At 39.2% G+C, this 20,978-nt stretch overlaps 1 protein-coding gene across 1 annotated transcript; it reads left to right on the plus strand.

Moving 5' to 3' along the window:
* Nucleotides 1-14,137: 14,137 nt before the first annotated feature.
* Nucleotides 14,138-15,076, plus strand: LOC101557918 (olfactory receptor 2G3-like). Its single transcript, XM_004619651.2, has one exon. It carries the CDS (start codon nucleotides 14,138-14,140, stop codon nucleotides 15,074-15,076), a length of 939 nt encoding a protein of 312 aa, XP_004619708.2.
* Nucleotides 15,077-20,978: the final 5,902 nt, after the last annotated feature.

Raw genomic sequence — 20,978 nt, forward strand, 5'->3', positions numbered from 1 at the left:
AGATTATAATGTTGTTTTTTGTTTTTTTTTTTTTTTTTTTTTTTTTGCTTTTTGGGTCACACCCAGCGATGCTCAGGGGTTACTCCTGGCTTTGCACTCAGGAATTACTCCTGGCGGTGCTTGGGGGACCATATGGGATGCCGGGAATCGAACCCAGGTCAGCCACGTGCAAGGCAAATGCCCTACCCTCTGTGCTATCGCTCCGGCCCCGAAGATTATAATGTTTTATAGAATGTTTCTTGCAGCAAGAGAAACAGTAGAGGTATTTACAGCATTTTTGTTGCTTACAGCAGACTCAGTTTTGATCTCTAGCACTTAACTTTTACCTACTTTTCTCTTTGAATCTGTCCACTTTTTTCCAGTTCTCTTTCTCTATATGCAAAATTATGTCTATATATCTATATTAAAGTTTATTCCTAATTACTTTTCACTGAAGGATATTTCCTACCCTACATAAATTATTCATTAAAAATCATGGGTCTAGGGCAGGGAATTTGTCTTGCATGCAGGCTACCTGGGTTTCATCCCCGACACCACATATGGTGCCCTGAGCCCTGCCAGGAGCAATCCCTGAACACAGTACCAAAGGTACTTCCTAAGCACTGTTGGGTGAACCCCCAAACCAAAAACTAAAACAAGATATAAAATAAATTTAAAAATTGAAATTAAAAATTAATTCAGGAGGAGTTTTTATGAGTTTATAAGAAGTTAAATATAAGAATTTAAGTCATATTTACTATATCATTACCTTCATTTCTATTTCCATTAACCAATATTATCTTTTCCCTGCAAATAAAATTTATCTCTCTATTGTTTTTTCAGATCAGTCGTTCTTCCTCCCAGAACAAAGCACTTTTTACTGAAGTCCAGTATACTCCAATCCTGTACTTATAAAAGTGCCATACAATATTCACATTTACATCTTACCTTCAAAAGTAGATGCTTTGTGCCAATATATATTATATCTTTAGATCACCTGACTGTTCTGGAAGTTAGATTCATCTACCAACCCTAAAAATGACTTACCTTAAAATGTTGGCTATATTTTTCTGTCTGCCCCTTAAGGTCTTACTGACACTGTGGGAGTCCACTGGCACATAACCAGGTGCCATCTTGTAGCAAAACACATTTAATTACCCTCAAGGGACTCTTTGGACAAAGCGTGTGATTGCTAGTGAATTCTGGAAAATTTTCCTTCATTTGCAATGACATATACATGTGTATATACACATATACATACACCTATAGATTTATACACATCTATACAATTATCAGGATGCCCTAGAGAATTGATTGAACAGAACTTTCCCTATGTCTCTTACTGTTCATTCTTTCTGAAATATGTTTGAAAATCAATATAAGTTGTATACAAAAATACACATATAAATGCCTTATATGTCTTGAAACATACGGATTTTATGATAAATGTTTATCACTGCTGGCATTCATTATCTTAGAAGTCATGGAATGTTATAATTAATACAACTATAATTTTTGAAGAAATTTAAATAATGTTCCCCAGTAGTCAATTATCAGTTTAGAGGCATGGTTCTTAAAATGCTTATTAAAATCATTCTGTAAGTCCCACCATAAGTTTCTGATTCTGTATGTCCAAGTAAAGGTCAAAGAATTGTTTTCATGACAAAGTCATAGGTGATGGTAATGATGCAGTTAAAAGGGCCACACTTCCATTATGGTATCAGACCACATTGATTTCAGACTGAAGAAGGTCACAAAAAGCAGTGAAGTTCATTTCTTTTTTAGTGTGATTTTTATACATTTTCTTTTCATAAAGTAGTTCACAGTAGTTCACTGCAGATAATACTAAACACCCACCCAACCAGCAAACATCTTCCCACCACAATAAGAGGGATGTGTGTAAAGGTCATTTGTGGAGCATGGTGACAGACACCGGTGCAGAATAGACCCAACCTTGCAAAGCTCCCAGAAGCAAAGCCTCACAAGAGGGAGTATCCAGGCAAAGTTGGCAAGAACAGGGTTTTGGCCAGCACCGGGTGTTTGGCCTTGAGCCTCACTCAACAGTCTAGCCACATGCGTCCTAGACACAGAAACTATCATGTATGCTTAACAAGTCATCCTAACTGCAATATCTAACCTTGATTGGGATTGGACCAGGGCAAAGCAGAGTTGGACAGGTGATAGACCAATAACGCTAAACTTTCCGTGATTGGACCACAGTCTTAAGCTGAGACTCCCTATAAAATATGTATATTTGGCAATAAAGTGAACAGCCATCAGCTGCTCCTGGGGGGAGTTTCTCCACACACTGGTCATCCTTCACCCCACAACTGCCTGAACCCCTACACGTGTCCAGGCATTATTGGGGGGAAAATTGTTCCCCAATATTTGTCACTCTGATTAGGAGTATTTTTACTTGGGTATCTTTGATTTGGCCCCTGGATCTGGGTACTTGTGATTTTAAGCTCTGGGATTTTTCTCAGCAATCTGATGTATTTAACTGTTGCTTCTTCATCAATGTTTCCTTCCATGGGTTTGGATTAGTTTCTTATTTATCTCCAGATGTTTGAAATGTGCATTTAGGTTATTTATTTTGTCCTTTTCTGCTTTAGTAATTAATGTATGCTTGAATGTCTATGCATTTCCCTCTAAGTATAGTTTTTGCTGTGTCCAGATTTTGATGCCTTTTCTTTATGATCACTTTCCTCAATGATTTTTTAAAATTTCTTCCTTGATTTCTTCTTTTATCCTGTTGTAATTTAGTAGTGTATTGTTCAGTCTTCAAGTGTTAGAGTTTCTCCACATATTCATCGATGATTAATTTATATCTCTATGACACTGTGGTCTGTTAGGATACTTGGTATGATTTTAATGTTTGTGAATTTATGAAGGTTTGCCTTTTGCTCTAATACATAATTTGTCCTGGGGAATATTACAGGTGCACTGGAGAAGAATGTGTACTTCACTTTTTGAGGACGTAAATCCTGTACTTATTCACAAGCCATAGCTCCTCTAGTTCTTCATTTAGTGCTCTTATGCCTTTATTAAATTCTGTCTAGTTGATATGTCCAGACATTACATGGAGTATTGGAGTCCCTCACTACTATTGTGTGTTTCCATTCATATGTTTCTTTCAGTTTGTGAACAAAAGCAGTAAACTTTGCTGATCCTACATTAGGTGCATATATGTTAATTAAAGTTAGTACTTTTTTTAAAATTTTCACTTTATTTCTTTTTAATTTATTAAGTATTTATTAGTGAATCAACATGAGGGTACAGTTACAGATTTACATATTTTTGTGCTTGTGTTTCAGTCATACAATGCTCGAGTACCCATCCCTCCTCCACTGCCCATTCTCCAACACCAATGATCCTAGTATTCCTCCACCCCCTACTCCATCCACCCCACCCCACCCTGCCTCTGTGGCAGGGCATTCCCTTTTGTTCTCTCTCTCCTTTTGGGTGTTGTAGTTTGCAATAGAGGTATTGAGTGGCCATTGTGTTCAATCTATAGTCTACTTTCAGCACACATCTTCCATCCCAAGTGGCTCCTCCAACCACACTTTACTTGGTGTTCCCTTCTCTATCTCAGCTGCCTTTTCCCTCCAAGCATGTGAGGCCAGCTTCCAAGCCATGGAGCAAACCTCCTGATACTTATTTATACTATTCTTGGATGTTAGTCTCCCATTCTGTTATTTTATATTCCACAGATGCCTGCAATCTTTCTACGTCTGTCTCTCTCTTTCTGGCTCATTTCACTTAGCATGATACTTTCCATGTTGATCCACTTATATGCAAAGTACATGACTTCATCTTTTCTAACAGCTGCATAGTATTCCATTGTGTAGATGTACCAAAGTTTCTTTAACCAGTCATCTGTTCTAGGGCACTCGGGTTTTTTCCAGATTCTGGCTATTGTAAACAGTGCTGCAATGAACATACAAGTGCAGATGTCATTTCAACTATACTTTTTTGCCTCTCTGGGATTTATCCCCAGAAGTGGTATTGCTGGGTCAAATGGGAGCTCAATTTCCAATTTTTTGAGAAGCGTCCATATTGTTTTTCAAAAGGCCTGAACCAGTCAGCATTCCCACCAGAAGTGTTGGAGGGTCCCTTTCTCCCCACATCCATGCCAACACCAGTTGCTTTTGTTCTTTTCGATGTGTGCCAGCCTCTGTGGTGTGAGGTGGTATCTCATAGTTGTTTTAATATGCATCTCCCTGATGATTTGATGAAGGGCATTTTTTCATGTGCCTTTTGGCAATTCATATTTCTTCCTTGAGAAATTTTCTGTTAATTTCTTTGCAAAATTTTTTGATGGGGTTGGATATTTTCCTCTTGTAGAGTTCAACCAGTGCCTTATATATCCTTGATATCAACCCCTTATCAGATGGGTATTGAGTGAATATCCTTTCCCATTCTGTAGATTGTCTTTGTATTTTAGTCACTGTATCTTTTGCGGTGGAGAAGCTTCTTACTTTAATATAGTCCCATTTGTTTATCTCTGTTTCCACTTGGTTGGTCAGTTGCATGTCATCTTTAAAGATAACTTTAGCTTCATTATCGTGGAGGGTTTTGCCGACCTTGGCTTCAATGAACCTTATGGATTGTGGTCTGATGTTGAGGTCTTTAATCCATTTTGATTGATTTTTGTGCATGGTGTTAGGTTGAAGTCTAAGCCCATTCTTTTGCATGTGATTGTCCAGTTATGCCAGCAGCATTTGTTAAAGAGGCTTTCCTTGCCCACTTCATATTTCTTGCTCCCTTATCAAAGAGTAGATGATCATACATTTGTGGTTGTGTGTAGGGATATTCCACCCCATTTCATTGGTCTGCAGCTCTGCCTTCTTTCCAGTACCATACTGTTTTAATTGTTACTGCTTTGTAGTAGAGTTTGAGGTTGAGGAGGGTGATGCCTCCCATCGTCTTTTTCCCAAGAATTCCTTTAACTATTCGTGGGCGTTTGTTGTTCCATATGAATTTCAGGATTGCTTGATCCATTTCTTTGATGAATTTCATGGGTATCCTTATAGGGATCGCACTGAATCTGTATAATGCTTTGGGAGTATTGCTATTTTGACAATGATGATTCTCTCTACCCACAAGCAGAGGATATGTTTTCATTTTCTCATGTCCTCTTCTATTTTGTGGAGAAGCATTTTATAGTTTTCTTTGTAGAGGGCTTTTACCTCCTTAGATAAGCAGATTCCAAAGTATTTGATTTTCTGGGGCACGATTGTGAACGGGATTGCTTTTTTCATGTCCCTTTCTTCTGTCTCATTATTTACGTATAGGAAGGCCATGTACTTTTGGATATTAATTTTATAGTCTGAGACTTTACTGTACAAGTCTAATATTTCTAAGAGTTTCGTGGTAAAGGCTTTAGGTTTCTCTAGATATAGTATCATATCATCTGCAAATGGTTACAGTTTGATTTCTTCCTTTCCTATCTGGATGCACACAGATGCAGAGAACCAAATCAAACACCTGGAAATTAAACAACTCAATATTGAACAATGAGTGGATCAGGAAGGAAATCAAGGAAGAAATCAAAAGATACCTTGAAACAAATGAGAATGAAGACACGAGCTACCAGAACCTATGGGACGCAGCTAAAGCTGTGTTAAGGGGAAAATTGATAGCTCTGCGAGCTTTCCTCAGGAAGAAAGAAAGGGCCTACATAGATAGCTTAACTTCACAGCTCAAGATCTTAGAAAAGGACCAGTAAAAGGAACCCAAACCAGATGGAAGGAAAGAGATAATAAAACTTAGAGCAGAAATTAACGACATGGAAACCAAAAAAAAATCCTAAAGGTCAATGGAACCAAGAGCTGGTTCTTTGAGAAAACAAACAAGATTGATAAACCACTAGCAAGACTCACAAAGAAAGAGAGAAAACCCTAATAAACCGAATCAGAAATGAAAAGTGGGATAACACAACAGAAACCAATGAAATTCAAAAGATCATCAGAGACTACATACAGAAAGTCTGTATGCCACGAAACAAGAGAACCTAAAAGAAATGGATAAATTCCTTGATTCCTACAATCTCCCTAAGACTGAACCAAGAACACTTGGAATACCTGAATAGACCCATTAATATCAAGGAAATTGAAACTGTAATCAAAAGTCTTCCCAAAAACAAAAGCCCAGGTCCAGATGGATTCACTAGTGAATTCTTCCAAACATTTAAAGAAGACCTGTTGCCGGTTCTCCTCAAGCTTTTCCAGGAAAATGAAGAAACAGGAACTCTCCCAAACAGTTTCTATGAGGCACATATCTCTCTAATACCAAAGCAAACAAAGACACTACTAACAAAGAAAACTATAGACCAATATCCCTGATGAACACTGATGTGAATGAAGATCCTCAACAAAATATTAGCAAATAGAATCCAACAACTCATCAAAAAGATCATACATCATAACCAAGTGGGATTCATCTGGTGCCTTCTGGCCATTTGTATTTCTTCTTTGAGGAAGTTTCTGCTCATTTCTTCTCTCCTTTTTTTGATGGAGTTAGATTTTTATTCTTGCAAAGTTCTAACAGTGTCTTATATATCTTTGATATTAATCCCTTAGCTGATAGGTAGGGTAAATAACATTTCCTATTCTGTGGGATGTCTTTGTATCACAGTCGCCATTTCATTCAAGGTGCAGAAGACAGTTTAATGCAGTCATTTTTGTTTATATTTGCTGCCAGTAAATGCTAAGCGGTGTTTCATCTTTGAAGACACCTTCAATGTCAAGGGTTTGGACTACATTTTCCTCCTGGTACCTTATGGACTCAGGCCTGATATCTAGGTGTGATATTCATTTTGACTTCTGTACCTGGCTTTAGAAAGAGGTTTGAGTCCAACATTTCACATGTAGCTGCCCAGTTTTCCCAGAACCACTTGTTGAAGAGGCTTTACCTGCTACACTTTATATTTCTTGCTCTCTTATCAAAGATTAAGTGAATCATATATTTGAGTGTCAGTGTCAGGATTTCAAGTTTGTTCCATTGATCTGTGGGTTTTAATTAATACCACTTTGTAGTAAAGTTTGAAGTTGGGGAAGGTGAATTTCTCCCATCTTTTTGTGCCCAATGATTACTTTAGCTATTTGTGGGAGTTTTGTTCCATAAAGAGAGTCTCTTGTCCCCAAGCCTGGCTGTCTTCCCCAGGGCCCCTCGGAGGGGGTAGGCTCCAGTTTCCCTCCCCTCCCCAAGCAGAGCTCCCATGGTTGAAGACCTCAAGAGCCTAGCCACAGCCATGCTCAAGATCCCTCTCTACACGTTCATAAGCGCCTCACACATGAAGGAACTGGCAGAGGAACCCAGGTGCATGGGACCTGGGTATGAGACCTCCAAGCCTGCTCAGATCGGGACTGGGCCTCTTCCTCCCAGATTCCCCATTTTCCAGTAGCTAGGTGGTCACACCCAGGGACAGCCCCCGGCACCATGTAATCCCAGCAATGGCCAAATTCCAGAGACTATAAAACCAAGCTCCCAGAAGTGGTCGTGTGACATCTTATAGCCTAGTTCTCCCTGTGAGACAACCTGGCTAGCTACCAAGTGTTTCCTGCCCACATGGGAGAGTCTAGCAAACTCCCCATGGTGTATTCATATGTCAAAACCAGTAACAATGATGGGTCTCATTCCCCTGACCCTGAAAGAGCCTCTAATGTGGCACTGTTGGAAAGGATGAGTAAAGAGAGGCTTCTAAAATCTCAGGGCTAGAATGAATGGAGATGTTACTGAGACCACTCGAGAAATTCGACAATCAACAGGATCATGATGATGATTGTTCCATATGTATTTAAGGAGTGTAATTAACTAAAAGCATTTTGATAATGTTAATCTTCCCTATCCATGAGCAAGGGATGTGTCTCCATTTCCTCATGTTTATTTCTTGAAGTAGTGTTTTGTAATTATTTTTACATAAGTCCTTCACCTCTTTAGTTAAGCTGATTCTGAGGTACTTGAATTTCTGAGGTATTATTGTAAACAGAATTTTTTAAATGCCTCTTTCTTCTCTTTCATAATTTATATATAGGTAGGCCATGGACTTTTCAATGTTGATTTTGTAGGCTGCCACTTTACTAAACAAACCTATTGTTTCTAGCTTTTCTGTAGACTCTTGGGATTTCCTAAGTATAGTATCATATCATCTGCAAATGGGATAGTTTGACTCTTCCTTTCCTATCTGTATGCCTTTGATGTCTTTTTCTTGCCTAACTGCTATGGGCAGAACTTCCAGTGCTCTGTTGAATAGGTGAAAGCAGGCAACTTTGTCTTTTGCCTAATCTTGAGGGAAGGCTTTTAATTTCTCCCCATTGAGAATGATATTTGCTGTGGGCTTGTAGTAGATGACTTTGACTATACTGAGGAAAGTTCCTTCAATGCACCTGATATCCCCCTCTTGCTGGGGGAAAAGGCAGTTGGAATGGAGAAGGAACCACTGAGTAAATGATGACTGGAGGGATCACCCAGGATGGGAGATGTGTGCTGAGAGTAGTCCAGGGACCAAACACGATGACCTCTTAGTATCCGTATTGCAAATCATGATGCCCAAAGTTAGAAAGAGAGTAAGAAAGATTATACCTGCTTAAGAGTCAGGGAGAGAAGTAGAGTGGGGGTGGCGAGTGGGACACTGGGAACAATGGTGGTGGGAAATGTACACTGGTGGAGGGATGGGTGCCCAAGCATTGTTTGACTGAAACACAATCATGCAAGTTTGTAACTGCATCTCATGGTGATCCAATAAAACTTCTAAAAAAAATAAATAAATAATAAATAAATAAATAAATAAAATGAGATGAACAGATGCAAAAAGAATAACATGTTCATCATCACAAGATGTCTCAATAATACTCATCTGTTAACATAAAATGTTAACAAATGTTATTCAAAATAATTTAAAATAAATTATTTGGAGAGATTCTGGAAAATAATGTGCACTGGGATATTCTTCATTATGAAAATATATTTTTAAACTTGTAAATTTATATGATAAATCTCCAATATATTTGTTTCAGGCTGGAGAAATGGTGAATCAATACAACACCTGCCTTGCATGCAGCATTGGCCTGGATTCAACTCCTGCCATGTTCCTGAGCAGAGCCAGAAGTAATCTTTTGGCACATAGCCTGGAGTAAACCCTTAGGACTGCTTTGGTGTGGCCCCAAATCCAACCAAACAAAAAAACAAAAATAAAATAATTTGCCTCAAACTTAAATAAGCTTTAAAAACTTTTGCACATTAAATTAAACATTTTGAATGTTAAAACCTTTAAACCATTTGGAAAATGGGCCTGGAACATTAGTACAGTGGTTAGAGTGTTTGCCTTGCTCATGTGAACCTGGTTCCAAGCACCACAGGTCATGTTGGTAATTTCTTACCTCTTGATTGAGTAACCTCTGATGAGTAATGTCTGATCTTCTCCAGGTGTGGTGCAAATTTCATTTAAAAAAAAAAAAATTTTATTTGTGAATCACCGTGAGGTACGGTTACAGACTTACAAATTTTCGTGCTTGTGTTTCAGTCATACAATGATCGAGTACCCATCCCTCCACCAGTGCCCATTCTCCACCATCAATGATCCCAGTATCCCGCCCACCCCCACATCCTATCCCCCACCCCACCTCTGTGTCAGGGGATTCCCTTTTGTTCTCTCTCTCTTTTGGGTGTTGTGGTTTGCAATAGATATATTGAGTGGCCATCGTGTTTGATCTGTAGTGACTTTCAGCACGCATTTCCCATCTCGAGCGGGTTCTCCAGACATCCTTTACTTGGTGTTCCCTTCTCTATCTGAGCTGCCTTTTCCCCCAGCATGTGAGGCCAGCTTCCAAGTTGTGGAGCAAACCTCCTGGTACTTACCTCTACTATTCTTGGGTGTTAGTCTCCCATTCTGTTACTTTATATTTCACAGATGAGTGCAATCTTTCTATATCTGTCTCTCTATTTCTGACTCATTTCACTTAGCATGATACTTTCCATGTTGATCCACTTATTTGCAAAGTTCATGACTTCATCCTTTATAGCAAATTTCATTTTTAATTTAGGAAATCCTTAGGAAAGTAAATATATTGCTATCAAATTTTCTGTTAGTCTTTCTGACACAAAACTCACAAGTGAATACCTATTCGATTGTCATATTTTGATTTATAATTTATACATTCATATTAATTAAACTATGTTTTGGTAATCAGATACAGTTTGTATGGAACTTAAATTTTTTAATATTCTTATTATAGGTCCATAGATATTATGTATGAAAATGTAGAATAAGGGGTAAGGCACTTGCCTTGCAAGCAGCCAACTCCTGTTCAATCCTGGACACCTCATATGCTCCCCTTACCTCTGGCAGGAGTGATTACTGAGTACAGAGCTAGAAGTAAATCCTGAATAATGCTAGGTGAGCCAAACACAAAATGATACTGTTTATTTGTTTTGGGGTTTTGTGTGTGTGTGTGTGTTTTGCTTTTTGGGTCACACCTGGCGATGCACAGGGGTTACTCCTGGCTCTGCACTCGGGAATTACTCCTGGCAGTGCTCAGGGGACCATATGGGATGCTGGGAATCGAACCCGGGTCGGCCGCATGCAAGGCAAACGCCCTACCCGCTGTACTATCGCTCTAGCCCCACAAAATGATACTGTTTAAAAGAAAATTTTTACTTTCTCAGGATTTGATCTTAGTATGTGAATTAAAGTATCTCAATATCTCAATATTGAGGTATACATGACCAAAATAGTTACTCACAAGTAATTTTCCTATGAGACCTCTCTATTTTTGGCCACTATTGGGTACGGCAGTAATTGCTCTTAGTGGAAAATAGATTCCCTGTGGTCTATTCTGGGTTCATATCAATTCCTCCTATTGCAAAAACTTCAGTGTTCACTGAATCTGAAAACCAGCAGCACCAATGCACTGTATTTTGAATTTTAAGATCTATATTCAGATTTCTTGGATCTGTAAATTACTGAAAAGAATCATCTTCTTGTCTTAGAAAACTAATTAGAAGAGTAAAAGAATATTTTCAGAGGCAAGTAAATAACAAAAGACCATATATTTCTCTTTCACATTTACATGTAATACACATGATATATTATCTATGTAATGAAAAATATCTTTGTTTACGTTACCTGATAATGTCAGTATTCTTCTAACCATTACAGCCAAAATTTTGCTTAGCATTCATATTTGCCTGCTAGGAGGAATGTTTAAAAACTCTGAGTATTATATTTAATCAGTTCCCTTAGCTCCACTAGAAATAAATTATCTTTTATAAGATTGCATATCTTATTATACTGCAATATAACCTATGATATACTTTGTGTGACATAAATATTACAGATTCATCTCTAAATATAGTCTTATTTATTTATTTATTTATTTATTTATTTTTTTGCTTTTTGGGTCACACCCAGCGATGCTCAGGGGTTACTCCTGGCTTTGCACTCAGGAATTACCCCTGGCGGTGCTTGGGGGACCATATGGGATGCCGGGGATCGAACCCGGGTTGGCCGCATGCAAGGCAAACGCCCTACCCGCTGTGCTATCGCTCCGGCCCCAATATAGTCTTATTTTTAAAACATGTTATTATTTTAAGGCAAAATATTTTCTCAAAAATGTCACTTTCAAGTATTGCATTTTTAAAATCTAATCTGGTGTTTTGAGGAGGTACATAGGAATTTTATGATTAAATAAAAGAATAAATGGAGGATTTGGTTCCTCTAATTTTTTGAATGTGCATTTTTTAAGATATTTTTCAGTTAATGTGATTTCATCTTATAATGTTGATTTATATTTAAATATTTTTTTGGTTTTGGCCGTACAAGAAATGTGTGACCGTGCTACCTACTGTATGAGCACTCCAGCCCCCAGATCTACGTATGGCCCCCAAATACTTCCAGGAGTTATTCCTAAGCTCAGAGATATGAAAAACTGAGAATCCCCAGGTGTGTTCCCAGAATTTTTCGCCCCCCAAAAAGAAATAACTTTCTACTTAAGGACATCGCCTTAATTAGAAGCTTCAATGAAACAGATTTTTTTAATTGACAAAATAGTACAACAAATCAGAATTTTAAGAGTGTTATTCATAGATATTTTATCATTTCTTGAAAGTTGATAATATAGAGATGTTACAAAGTTGTTAATATACACAGTTACAAAATTGTTCATGATTGGGTTTGTCATACAATGTTCCAACACTCTTTCTTTACCAGTGTATATTTCCCACCACCAGTCTTCCCAGTTTTCCTTCCACCACCCCCACCCTCAGCCTGCCTATATGATAGACACTTCTCTCTCTCTCTCCCTCTCTCTCTCTCTCTGTCTCTCTTTCTCTTTTATTGCATTGTGGTTTGCAATACAGAGAAGAGATCACTATGGCAATGATAGCTGGAAATGATCACTCTAGACAAGAATTGAGTGTTGAAAGGAGGTAAAGGAACATACATGATAACGTTTCAGTATCATATTGCAAACATTACTTTGATGCTTATTCATGTGATATTTTTCTTTCATCTCCAAATCCTTTTATATTCAGAAGTAATCCGTGAAATGAAAGAATGGTTATAAGAGTGATATTTCATAATGGAACCAAACATTGTTTCTGTGTTATGTATTAAGTCACAAAGAAACATTTTAATACAATTTGTTAAAATAAATATTTTGAAAACTTTAAATCTTTTAATTTCTAATGACAATGAATAAAAATTTTAATATGGCACTAATAGATTATAGGTTACATAATTACAACTTATAAGTTTTTTTCCTTTTTGGGGGGGTTACACCTGGCAGTGTTCAGGGGTTACTCCTGCTCTGCACTCAGGAATCACTTCTTGTGGTGATTTGGGTGCCGGGGATCGAACCCAGGTTGGCTGCATGCAAGGCACGTGCTCTACACACTGTACTATTGCTCTGGCCTCATAAGCTCTTTCTTAAGACATGTAATGTCATCTAAACCAGACTGCTCACTTTTATATGAGAAAAAGGTTGAAAGAAAATAACGTAAAACTATGTAAATAATATCTAGAGTAATTATAACAGTATAATGAGTATGTTATAATGTATACTTAATATTGAAAAACCTTGAATTTCAATACGAAATAATATTTAAATATATTAAACTATTTCTTCTTTTGTTTGTTTTTGTTTGGGGGTCAGGCTCAGTGGTGCTCAAAAATTAATCCTGGCTCTGTATTCTGTGATACTCCTGGTGAGGTTTGGGGAACCACATGAGGTTCTGGTGATTGAACCCAGGTAGCTACATGCAAGGCAAACACCCTATTTGCTGTATGATTACTCCAGTTCCCGCTGTTTCTTTACTACTTTTACTACCGACATAATATAGAAAGACTAAAATAATGTTTGTGATTGGGCCACATCTTCCTTTTTAAAAAAATCTTACAATATATTACTGAGAAAGAAGATGGGTTTTTTAATTATTTTCAATATTTTTATGTAATCACCGTGAGATACAATTACAAAGTTTTTCATGGTTGGGTTTCAGACATACACTGTTCCAACACTACTCCCACCAATAGTCTGGTTCTATACTCTATAGCAGGTTCTTTCCTTCTCTTTCTGTCTCTCTGTCTCTCTGTCTGTCTGTCTCTGTCTCTCAGTCTCTGTTTCTGTCTCTTTATCTCTGTCTCTCTCTTTCTCTGTCTCCTTTTGGACATTATGGTTTTCAATACAGGTACTGAAAGATTAGCATATTATCCCTTTACCTGCTTTCAGCAGTCAGTTTTTATCCAGAGTAATCATTTCCAACTGTTATCGTTGTAGTGGTCTCTTCTCTATCACAACTGCCCTCTGCCCCATACACACTTGTGGCAAGCTTCCAGCTGTGGACCAGTCCTCCTGGCCCCTATCAAAAAGAGAGTGGATTTACAGGAAATAAAACAATAGGTAAGAACAAAGATACTTGATCAACTTTTGTATTGTCTATTTTCTAACCATAGTTTTGGCAGTTCTGATCACATTTGCTTTACTCCTTGAGACAAACAATTCTATCTCCCGTCCCATCGCCAAGTACTCCTCTCCACCCCAAACAAGCACCCTCACATCAATAGTCAAGACTGCTTTCAAATGTATTCCTAAATTGTATTGCTTCTCATCGTCTAACGTCTACATTTCTGTATGTGTCTCTTTCTCAGAGTAGGGCACTGATGATGATAAACGGGAGTCTGGCAGGTGATTTCATATTGGTGGGTTTCTCTGACCAGCCACAACTTGAGAAGATTCTCTTTGTGTTGGTGTTAATCTTCTACCTCCTGACACTTGTGGGAAACACAACCATCATCCTTGTCTCCTGCCTGGACCCCATGCTGCACACACCCATGTATTATTTTCTCACCAACCTTTCCTTTGTTGATCTATGCTTTACCACCAGCATCGTCCCACAGCTGCTGTGGAACCTCCACGGTCCAGACAAGACCATTATTCCTGTAGGTTGTGCCATTCAGCTCTATGTGTCTCTGGCACTGGGATCCACGGAGTGTGTGCTCCTTGCCGTCATGGCATTCGATCGTTACGCTGCTGTTTGCCAACCACTTCACTATGCTACAGTTATGCATCCACAACTTTGCCATTCACTTGCAGGAGTAGCCTGGTTAAGCGGACTGGGAAATACCCTGATTCAGGGCACCATTACACTGAGACTGCCTCGTTGTGGGAACCGTAGAATATACCACTTCATTTGTGAAGTACCAGCCATGATCAAACTGGCCTGCGTAGACATTCATGCCAATGAAGTCCAACTCTTTATGGCATCGTTGGTACTGCTTCTGCTTCCACTAGTGCTCATACTGATCTCATATGGCTTCATTGCCCGCGCGGTCATGAAGATAAAATCAGCTCAAGCCTGGCGAAAGGCGCTTGGAACCTGTGGGTCTCATCTTTTGGTGGTGACTCTCTTCTACGGGACCATCACAGCTGTCTACATCCAGCCAAACAGCTCCTATGCCCGCAGTCAAGGGAAGTTCATAACTCTTCTGTATACCGTAGTAACTCCTACCTTTAACCCTCTCATTTACACTTTGAGAAACAAAGATGTAAAAGGAGCTTTGAAAAGACTGGTACTGAAGGATTATAGCAAACCAAAGTAAAGATTCTAGTGAAGTAACTGGGCAGATCTGGCCTTAACTCAGGAGAAAGTGCTGAACAAAAGATATCGGGAGGTATTATCTCAACAGAGTCTGACATATGTACTGCAAATATAAAGGCAAAACATATTTTGAAAAATTCACAAGCTTCTGAAATGTTATATTTCATCTCCCTATTAGAATACCATGCTGTTATCTGCTTACCAATTGGTTTATATAATAAAGCACAAACACCACTTTTTGTTCTCATAATTTTATATTTAAATTTTTTCCTCTCCATTTTCCAAATTCTTTCTTTCTCTTACACAGAACATGGCTTTTCCTTATTAAGGTAAATCTATTGACTTTTCTCTCAAATAAGTGCTATATACTAATTAGAAAATATCTTTTAATTGTTATTTAGCAGATTATTTTAGAGGCTCTCTTAGGTATCGCTTATCTGGATTTTGTGCCAACATAAACTTGTAGCCAAAAATTGCATCTCATCTGAAATGGAAAACTGGACACTTTTATTCATCTTCTTTCAGAAACTCTTTGAGTTGAAACATTCTACATTTACCTCTTTATAATGTTAACATCTCATTAATATTTTTCCTTCCTATGCATAATTGTATTAACATTGACACCAGCTGTGGTAGAATTTTCAAATTTTAGTTTTGAGATATATGTTTTGGTGACTAAGTGATTTTTATTTTTAGTTTTTAAGTAAGCACCATGATTTACAAAGTTTTTCATAATAGGTTCACAATGTTCCAACACCAATCCTGCTGCCAGTGTCAAACCTTCTACCATTGTCCCCAGGTTCCTCCCACTCCCCAGTACACCTCTTTAACAGGAATATTTTAAAGTTGCTTATTGTAGTTTTGGTCTTGTGTTTTATATATGTACACATACCACACCTTCTACAACACTAATGTGACTGAAGACCCTACCCCTACACCTATTACCCATTCCTTTTCATCTATTCTTATGCAATGAAATGATATACAGCTGCAAGGAATTATGAAATTCCCTATAACTTGTGTGGAAGAGTATTGTGTAAAGTAAGAAGGAAAAATGCCATATAAACTACTATTCTGTAATATATAGAATAACAAGACAAGGTCATTCAAGGTATCAAAGGGAGGATGCCTCGATGACCCTAGATTACAGAAATGAGAAACAAAGGATCGGAAGGAAATGGCGGGGGATTAAGTGAGTTTTTTCAGGACACCACTAATGTCAGTTGAAAGTGAGAGTGAATGATTTTATTTGGGGAGAAAGAGATCTTTTGAGTATTCTACCTTTATTTGTTTTAGGAGTAATATTCAGGGTAAAGTGCTCTTTAATCTTTTGCATTTGTTTTGACAGAATTACCTCTGCATTTTTGTTTGCAAATTGCATAGATGTGGTAGACCCACTAATTACTAGTGGCTGCAAAAGTGAAAAAAGGTGCATTCATTTTAGCACACAGTTTGGTGGCTTATCATTAAACATGCTATAACCATAGAATTCAACAATTGTGTTCATTGATATTTAGTCAAAGTATTTGAAATTTTATTTTATTTTAAATTTTTTATTGAATCATCATGAGAGTAGTTACAAAGCTTTCAGGTTTAAGTCTCGGTCATACAATGATGAAACACCTGTCCCTTCACCAGTGCACATTTTCCACCACCAAAAACCCCAGTATACCCCCATCCCACACCTCCCAGCTACCTGTGTGGCAGATGATTTCCACATTACTCTCTCTCTCTCTCTACTTTGATTACATTCAATACTTCGACATCAGACCTACCTTTGTTATTTGAGACTTTTCCCCAACACTTAGATCTGCCAAAAAGACAATATTGGACACTTTGTTTTCTGTTGCTGATTATGAATAGCATATGATGTGTCGTGGCTGTGGTAGCAGCTGTGCAATTTTGGAATTCTGGAATTTTAATAATTAAATCTGGAGGGATTTCTGCCAAAAGCCACTGAGTTCTGAGATTTGTTTCTGATCATGACCATTCAGCAACTCGATCAGGAGCCAGAGAGGCTGTTCATGGGTGGCAAATCTGGGTCTTATTGGGGCAGGGAAGGAAAGGGCCAGCCCCACCCCATTCTGTGAGGCCTTGCGTGCCTCATCACTGTGGGCCCAAACCTGTCTGTCCATTGGCCTCTGGAATATGGTGGCCCCGAGCTGCCAAGGGGAAGATGAGTGGACCAGCACCTTTTCCCACCTGGGGTGGCCCAGGGCCAAAACTCTAATGCGGAGTCCAGATGCATTTCTGCCAAAAGCCGCTGGGTTCCGAGATTTGTTTCTCAGTCTCTGGGATCATGGCCCAGGGTTTGAAATTTTAATTCTATCTGATTTCCGTGAAAACATTTAATTAGGATTTTTAACTCGTCGCAAAGTTTGTCTCTTAAGTAAAGACTCAAGCTTCTTTGTTTTGTCTTTTTGAGGCTACACATAGCAGTACTCTTGGCTGTGCTCAAGGATCAGATCTGGTGGAAGTTTAAGGAATCATATAGGGTGTCCAGAATCTGTGTCAGCTGTATGCAAGGCAATTAAGAGCCTTCCTCATTTATCTAGAACCTGGGGCACAAAATTATGCTCATTTCTTTGAAGGCTGGTAAAATTCTTTGTCTCTGATCTGCACTTGTGTATTTGGGGGTAGTAAGAGTCAGTAAGACATTAAATAGAGGGGCTGGAGCAATAGCACAGTGGGTAGGGCGTTTGCCTTGCACGCGGCTGACCCAGGTTTGATTCCCAGCATCCCATCTGGTCCTCTGAGCACTGCCAGGGGTGATTCCTGAATGCAGAGCCAGGAGTAACCCCTGTGCATTGCCAGGTGTGACCCAAAAAGCAAAAAAATATACATATATTAAACAGAATATTAAAATATTTTGTTTGCATACAAAAGCAGAAGAGTCTGGCAAACTACCTGTGGCATATTCAATATGCCAAAAACAGTAACAAGTCTCACAATGGAGATGTTACTGGTGCCCACTCGAGCAAATCGATGAACATCGGATGACAGTGCTACAGTGCTACATACAAAATATTATAAAACCTTACTACCACCATTGCTTCTTAGTTCTTAATTTACTGAAGTACTATTTCAAATTTTCACTCACTCTGTGACAAACTTCTAATGAAGGAAAAGTCAAGTTTTTCATTTGGGTTTTAACCACGCTACATGCTTGATGTGCCCTGTTCTCAAACCATAAATTAAGTGGAAAGTGAATCTATGCCATTTTGTTACGTTTTGGGCCACATTTGGCAGTGCTCAAGGATTAATTTTGGCCCTGCATTCAGGGATCACTCCTAACAGTGCTCAGGGGACCATGTAGAATGGCCTAGATTGAACTTGGATTGGCAGCTTGTGAGACAATCTGGGTCTCCAGCCACACCATTTTAAGTGTTTGTCTCTAGATCATTCCAAAATCTACCTACACTTCTGTACACTTCAAATTATTTCAAATAATTTTAGAAAGTTTTAAAAATTGTTGTATGGCTTATAGTCAGCTTTTGTGCTTGTTGAAGCAATATAAATATATCATAGAAGTGACATTATCATTAAAAATATCTCATAAGAATATGGAAGGAGTCACAGAATTCTGACACTATCTACCTCCCATATCACATCTTTTTTAAAAAAGTAGTTTGAAATTCATTACAATTTGGATGAAACTAGACTGAAGTAAGACATGTTGCTTGGTATTTTTTTTATTCCAATAAAGAAGTTCTTTTTATGCACTGTTGCACTGTCGTCTCGTTGTTCGTTGATTTATTCGGGCAGGCACCAGTAACGTCTCCATTGTGAGACTTGTCACTGTTTTTGGCATATCGAAAACGCCATGTGGAGCTTGCCAGGCTCTGCAGTGCAGGCAGGATACTCTCGGTAGCTTGCCGGGCTCACTCTCTGAGAGGAATGGAGGAATCAAACCCGGGTAGGCTTCGCGCAAGGCAAACACCCTAGCCACTGTGCTATCTATCACTCCAGTCTCTTTTTTATAATATTTTTAAATTTAATTTTATTAAAGCACCATGATTTTTAAAGGTATTTATAGCTGAGCTTTAGATATATGGTACCAATCCCATCACCAGGTTCAGCTTTCCTCCACCAATGTCCCTATATTCCCTCCCCTGACCTCCCCATCCCTCCCACCCCCTGCCATCTTGACAAGCACCATTTTAAGTTCCATTGTTAAAGTTTGGGTTTCATGATTCCAGTGTTGTTGACTCTGTAGTTTGGGAATTTAGCTCAATAATTCCTTAACACCTTTATCGCATCTCTGCACAGCTTTGTGAGCTCAGACGTTAGCTTGTGGTTGCCTGAGGCTCTCGCCAAAGCACATTGATGAATGAGCTCGAGAGTTTCCGAAGACAGGCGTCTGTTGTGGCTTTCTCACTCTTGGCATTCTTCGCACAGACATGGAGGTGCTGAACCAGTCAATCATATTCCTCGTCGATGTTGTCAAGGACAGCATCTTCCCACGTTGCTGCAATAGTGCCAAAGAGCTCCCAGCTGGTGGTCATTCTGGGAGTTGCCTTCTTAGACTTAAATTTTGCAGACCTTTCTCCCCGCTCTGTGAAGTCGAACTTTGCATGAAGGAGACGGTGGTCCAATCCCATTTGGAATTTTGGGACAACAGCAACATCAGTCAGGCAATACCTTTGATTGAATGTGATGTGGTCAATTTCATTGTGGAACTGTCCACTGGGAGACTCCCAGGTCCAGCTTTCGGCCTTCTGGAACTGTGAGTTACCATGGATGGTCTTGGTCGACATGATGAATTCAGACAGTCTCTCACCCTGATTGTTCCATTCTAGGCTATGTGTCCCAATGTGGAGTTTTTTGGGCGACCTTCTCGGACCTATCTTGGCATTAAAATCACCGTCAATGATCTTGTAGAAGATGTGGTCTTCTTTATAGAACTTTTCCAGTTCCATGTAGAACCTCTCAATTTCTTCTTCATCGTAGTTGGAAGTTGGTGTGTAGACGATGAAGATAGAAACTGCAGGCAGTGAGCCACATCTATTCAAGCGTAATCATCCAATTCGGGTTGTTAGGCATTCGAATGAATCAATGCTCATGGCCAAGTTCATGTTGACAAGGACACAAATGCCACCAACGCCTCTGTTGTCGCATGTTCCAAGGAACAGTTCTTCTCCAGTGTCAAAAATGGTGTGATGTGATTGATGTCTCCTCATTTCAGTCAGACCAGTGATGTCGTACTTGATCTTTTGCACTTTCACCATCAGGTCCTTGATGGATGCTTCTGACACCAGTTGCGTGCGTTAAAAGTACAGACAATCATTTTAGTCTTTCTTTGTTTTGGCAGTCTAATTTGTCCCCGAGATTTTTTCAGCCTCTCTTTGGTCATCTTTCTTAACGCTGCCATACTGGGGGCTCTTCAGGTGACAGGTGAATGAGGCCAATTGTTGTTACTGTTGTTGGCATATCGAATATGCAACGGGTAGTTGCTAGGCTCTGCCGTGTGGGCGAGAGGGACAGAGGCTTTTAGGGCGGCCTCCAATCGCCCTTAGAGGTATTACCATGGTTCACACCAAATTTGAACCCTATCAAATATGGTGCAGGAATAATAGGTATTAAGTGTTTTATGGCAACCTGGAGCATGGCGATGGCTGGGTAGTGGATGTAGTAGGGGTTGGCCAGTGAGGTATTTATCTGGCTTGGGTAGGGTGGGGCATCTGGGTTGGACCCCTCTCTCAGATGCCGGAGATTGGAGGAGGAAGACAGAGGATCTTGTTTCCAGGTCAAGCTAACGTCCGAGCTCACAAAGCTGTGCAGAGACGTGATAAAGGAAGACTTCAAAGAGAGAATAGCAGCAGTGTTGGCCAGTGCAGCAGAAGGCGGGAAAAGTATTCGCAATGCTCAGTCCTTCGCCAACTACAAGACCAAGATGACTGCCC

This window comes from Sorex araneus, chromosome 2 (genome assembly GCF_027595985.1).
Source record: "Sorex araneus isolate mSorAra2 chromosome 2, mSorAra2.pri, whole genome shotgun sequence".
Classification (NCBI taxonomy): domain Eukaryota; kingdom Metazoa; phylum Chordata; class Mammalia; order Eulipotyphla; family Soricidae; genus Sorex; species Sorex araneus.